Here is a 6,000-nt window from a genome sequence, read left to right as displayed (position 1 = left end):
GCTTAACAACTAAAATGTGGAATGGTTGGCCTGGGTTGGCTTGGGACGAGCTGGGACCCAGGGTCGAGTTGCCAGTTCGGTCTGAATCATCGTAGGCCTTGGGTTAAGGCAGGTTCGTGTGGGTCCACGGCCTTGATTAATAATATTGTATAGCTCTAGGATCGTGTTTACAAAATAGCTTTGGGCAACTAAGTGACTTTTAAATGCTGTTTACTGCAAAACTTAACCCCTATATTATTATCCCCTTGTACCCCCTTGCATTAATTATGCATCTCCGGTGTGGCTTGCTGAGTACTGTGGTTGTACTCATTCTTGCTCAATCTTTTCCCCCCCCCCTTCAGTAAGAGAAGCTTTGGAGAAGAAGTCTTAGGTGGAGTCCTAGCTTATACCCCAGTTGAGCGCCTGTGAAGATGGAGCCGTAGGCCCGCTAGTCCGCTGCTGTTTATTTTTTATGGTCAGGCCTTAAGTGCCTTTGTAATAATGTAAATATTATCGATATAATAAAGATGTGCCTTTTGTATCATGTTTGTTCGGTGTACCCCGGCTTTTCCTGGGACGGGGATTAATACACTAGCGTTCGGGAAAAGGCAATTTTCCCGGTCGCGACAAGTCTTTAGTCCTGGTTTGTAACACCAACCGGGACTAAAGTTATGATCTTTAGTGATCCCGGGGGGCCTGACAAGCCCTGACTGCATTTGAACCGGGACTAAAGATGTTCTTTAGTAACCGGGACTATTATGGAATTCGGCCGACCGACGAAATATAGTTTCTTCACCAGTGGTAGGACTACTGCCTCCACCAAAGTTGCTGATCGGTACACAATGACTAAGGGTCATGATCCTCATGACAGCATCCCCAAGGGTACTGAAATTACTGATCCTGACCCAGAGAAAGCCATCCCCAAAGAAGACCGACGAGATTAGTGAGTCTGATATCTAAGCACACCGCCTCGCCTTTACTTCTCCAAGAATCACAAGTGGTTAATTTCTTCATTTTTATTTTTAACGTGTGCAGTGGTTAATTTGTTATTTTTTTCGATCAACATGTGCAATACACGTATAGTTGATTAATTACTTGATTTGCTGGAATGCAAAATGTGATGTAACACGTGCATTAATGGTTAATTTGTTCTTATTTTTTTATCAACATGAGCAATTCACCCACCATCGTATTTTGGTTTTTCTAAATACTAATTTTGTCATATTTGTATTTTCCATGTATCCAAAACATAAATGAAGAGTAAATTAAATGTTTGATCGAATTCAAGGATCATCTTAATACTTATTGGTTCAATGAATGCGTACGTAGGCAACACTTTACACTCGGCCTTCTCCGTATATACTTTCTTGCATAATTTGCATATATGTCTATCAGGTGTAGTGCCACCCTTATCCAAAAAAAAAAAACCAAATCGGCTAGGGTTTCAACTGCAAGACAATGAGAGGCGGCGAGGTAGTGGTTAACGGCGAGAGGCGGCACAGTGCGGCAAGGTTCGTGACAATTGGTGGCACAATGCGGCTTACACGCTCGGGATCCCCATGGCTTCTCCAAGTGGATGCAAGGGGGTATATCAAATATTTGTGAAATGTTGTGATGCGGATGAAGCCAAGTGCATAAAAATTGCCTACATAGCACTCCATGTTGACGGTCAGCCATAATCAAAAGACGATTGAATCGAGGGTGGTAGTTGGTACAATAAATAAAGTGTACCGAGCTAAGTGATATTATCACACAAGTTTAAGGTTCGGCCTTATATTTCACTAGTTTTTTTTTTTGAAAAATGTTGCTATATTCTTATATAAATTTGATCAAACTCAAAAAAAGAAAGTTGTCTTGAAAAATTTAAAAATATCTTATAGTATGACGGGGAGAGACAATATCTTAGTTTGATGGGTTATAACCCCAGAAATGAAGACTTTATTCAACAAATATTTTTGGAACGCTAGAGGACGGAGTATGTCACAATCTCGGTGCCCGCAGGGTCTTTGAGACTCTTGCCTCGGACTGGTAATGCTTCCCAAATCAATTCGCTGTCAGCCCACATAGGAGATACGACTTAGACTCCGTACCGGCTACAGCCCGTGCAGCCACGGCCTCATCGCAGCGATTCCGCTTCCTCTTCTTGCTTGCCGTCTTCCTGACGTGGCAAAGTACCCAGTAGTCGTCGTCGTCTTCCTCCTCGTCGGCGCGCCGGTACGTACCGGGTTCCGTGATCTCGTACTCCGCCAAGACCCACCCTCCCCCGAAGGTGCTCAGCCGGCCGCCCTCGTCGCGCCGGTAGAAGCAGTAGCACGTCTTGCTCCACGGCACGACGACGCCGAGGTCGGTCACCGACTTGCCGGACCCGGTCCAGCTCTTCTTCCACAGCCCGCCCGCACCGCCACCGCCTCCGCCTCCCTCGGCGACGGTCCGCCGCACGTTCGGCCGGCGGCAGCGCCTCCGCCGCACGAAGTAGAACGCCTCGCCGCGGCGCCTGTCGGCGGCGCCCCCGTGCCGCGCGACGAGGTCCAGCGGCGCCGCGGCGGCGGGGTCGTCCCTGACGCCGATGACGGGGACGTCGCCGTCGGCGCAGTGGAAGCCGCGGAGACGCGGGCGGAGGTGGCGCAGGACGAGCTCGCCCACCGTCGGCGTGTCCTGGAAACCTGTCGCGCGCAGATTATCGGACGCCTCGCTGGCGTCGTCCGGGGGATCGACAACCATTCCGTCTTCTTCTACTTCCTCCTTGACCTTGCTGGGTCTCCAGCAGATGGTTGTTGGTTGCGTTGCCGCGGAGCTTGGGGATGCGCGGGAGTGGTCAGCTGCAGCAGCGCAGATCGCCATGGCGCGAAGGCGAAAAGAGCGCGCGCGGCGTGTGCGTGGCGTCCGTGTCCGTGGCGGCGGCGATTTTTATGAAGCGAATCATCTGGTTTGTTGTGGCCCACGATGGATGCAGGACACCGAACTGAAATTGGTTTCAGTTGTAAACCTGATACGAAACGGAGTTTGAAGTGGAGTCCTGTTACAGTGTGAGTAATCCGGTTTAGAGTTTAGACCATATGTATCAGGTGCTGCGGCCTGCGAAACCAGAGGTGGGCTCGGGTCGGAGGCGACATGGGCCACGGCCCAGTACATAGAGATGGAGAATGGGAGACGAAAGGGACGAAATGGTCCATTTGCGACCCTCAACCATGGGCTGATTTTGATTCGCATTTCTCGAATTTTTTTATTTATACATTTTTTATTAAAATATTTACGAAAATAATTTTTTTTTAATCTAGTCACCTCTCGCCCTTTCCAGAGAGCGATAAGGGATCTAAATGCAAATTTTCCAGCACAGCTTGTTAGCTCTATAATTTTATAATTTAAAATTACATTATATAAAGTAAAATAAAATAAAACTTTATATCAAAATTGTAGAGCTTGAGGAGATCTACAACAACAACTTTTACATTTAAGATCTTTTAGATATCCAAATATTTGTTACAAAATATAAAACCTATTTAAAAAAATTTCAGATCTACATTTTAAACGATATCGGATGGAGATAAACTTTATATAAAAGTTGTAGATCTCGATGATATCTGCAACTTTATAGTTTATCACTTTTCCAGTTAAAATCAATTGAAGTGTCGAATAAGCATTATTAGTATTTAAGCATTAAAACTGGTGGAAAGGGTTTGAACACAAATAAAAAAAATTTGCATTTAGGTCCCTATCACCCTTTGGAAGGGCGATTTTTAAAAAACGCCTTTCCAGAGAGGCGACTAGATTTGTAAATTTTCAAAACAAAAAATTATTTTGTAAATATTTTAATAAAAAAATGTAAAAATAAAAAAAATCGGATTTCTCTATTGACTATCACAACTGTTATAACCGGATCATTAGTCCTCCCTCACTGGTTAGCAAGGTGCTTTTGACCGATATAGGACCTGCATAGTATTACAGTCAGCACAGCACATGACAATGCTTTAAGCTGATATGACATCTATGTGGCATTATCAGAGAAAAAAACATCAATAAGATCCACATCAGTCAACCTCATCTTCTTCCTCCAACTCTTCATGTCCTTCATGCTCTCTCTCCTACACCCTCTACGGCAACCCTACATAGCAATACTAGCAAGGAAGAAGACAAGACATGCAGCGGCCTCAAACGGTACGGTGATGACCTAGGCAGTAGCAGCAGCCAATAAGGATGATGCATGGTTACAGGGAAAGGAGCGATTGTGTTGATTTGGTGGGCGACTGCATCAATGACTTCACCAGATCGACAGTGAGCTCTAGCGCGTTCTCCGGTGGCCACCACCTCCGTGTGATTCTCTAGCAAGATGACGAGATGGTGTGCTCAAGCCTCTACCTCTCCATTGCTCGTGGCCACCACCTCATCGCCCTTCCCGTTGCCTCCTCATGACCAGTGGTCGAGCTCGACGAGAGCCCTATTCATGTGCCTCCTTCCTTCCTTCCTTCCCTCGCACTTGCCATCTTGTGTTGTGACCAAGGGGCGTCCTCACCTCACCGTTTGTGTCCCTCATCATGGACCTTCGCCGCTGCCATGTCACTGTTATTGACTTGTGCTACACCTAGGATGGCATCGCCACCTCACCGCTACTACCACCGTCCTCACCAACGAGTGGAGGACGGCAATACAGGGGAACTGAAGGAGTAGCATGGGCGTGCTGAGGAGTGAGCCGAAACGGAAGGGTGCCACGGCCTTCGGCTACACAACATGCTGCTCCACGCCTTCCCGGTCTGGCTCCTCCATGATGTCGATCTAGCCATTCATGGCACCTGAGCTCACCGGTTGGCGGTTGCTCGAAGAGGTCAAGCTGTTCGGATTTGGATGGGCCACACCAGGAGCCGCTTCTCATCCTCCTCTCTTCCTTCCCAAGCGTAAGAGCCACATAGCCGCTGGCCTTATCGAGAGCATGGGTGTCAATGTTGAATCGGCCTCCTTGGTCCCCAATTGTCGGCTCAATCTGCTGCCCCGGTGGCAGCAACTGCAGAAGTCTCTGTTGTCCGGTTAGGCTCCACCATACGCTATACTACTGCCACTACAGGTTAGAGAGGGAAGAGAGGACTGATGATTGTGGTAGAGAAAGTGGGTCACTTTACTTTTTATTTTAGAGAAGACTGATGATTGTGGTAGAGAAAGTGGGTCACTTTACTTTTTATTTTTCTTATTTGACTGATATATGGGTCCCACATAATTTTTTATTTGTATGATAAAAAATATCACTGATATGTATGTCTTATTTTGTTTTATAATTGTCATATAAAACAAAACCATCGTTAAATCGTTCGGGAAGATAAAATAAACCGTTTCACTAGTTGGAAGTGCCTTTATATTCTAAGGGTGTGTTTAGTTCACGAAAAGAAAATTTTGAGGTGTCACATCGGACGTTTGATCGGATCTCGGAAAAAACTAATTTCATAACTCGCATGGAAACCGCGAGACGAATTTATTAAGCCTAATTAATCCGTTATTAGCACATGTGGGTTACTGTAACACTTATAGCTAATCATGGACTAATTAGGCTCAAAAGATTCGTCTCGCGATTTCCATGCAAAATGTACAATTAGTTTTTTTCTTTATCTATATTTAATACTCCATGCATGTGTCAAAAATTCGATGTGATGTTTTTTGGGCTAATTTGTTTAGAAATTAAACAAGTCCTAAGTTCTATGGTTGAAGTTAAGGGTTGCAAATCAGATACGCGTGGATGGGCGACGAGTGTGGCGATGCGGTGACAGCCCACGCCCCACAGCCTCAGCAGCCGGTGGCCTGACCTCACCACCAACCGGCGGCCTATGCGCGGGGAGCGAGCGTGACGATCGATCGAGAGGTGATCCACAACAAGTGTCCACAACACATCGTACGCTTGCCGACACTACTACTACTAAATAATCAATCATGTGTACATCAGTGCTCCGTCCTACGTACGCGATCGATCGAGTTAGTAGCTAGTGCGAGTGCGACACGTACGTGCATGGACGACGCGCCCGAAACTAAGGCGAAAGCTCG

The 6,000-nt window shown here is 46.4% G+C and overlaps 1 protein-coding gene across 1 annotated transcript; it reads right to left on the bottom strand.

The window, feature by feature from the left end:
* Positions 1–1,867: 1,867 nt before the first annotated feature.
* LOC107275546 (uncharacterized) lies at positions 1,868–2,854 on the bottom strand. The gene has a single exon (XM_015782339.3). The coding sequence runs from the start codon at positions 2,818–2,820 to the stop codon at positions 2,023–2,025; it is 798 nt and encodes a 265-aa protein (XP_015637825.1). The 5' UTR covers positions 2,821–2,854; the 3' UTR covers positions 1,868–2,022.
* Positions 2,855–6,000: the final 3,146 nt, after the last annotated feature.

Source organism: Oryza sativa, chromosome 1, assembly GCF_034140825.1.
Source record: "Oryza sativa Japonica Group chromosome 1, ASM3414082v1".
Taxonomy (NCBI): domain Eukaryota; kingdom Viridiplantae; phylum Streptophyta; class Magnoliopsida; order Poales; family Poaceae; genus Oryza; species Oryza sativa.
The sequence above is the reverse complement of the archived record's forward strand: the minus strand, read 5'-3'. Positions and strand labels throughout refer to the sequence as shown.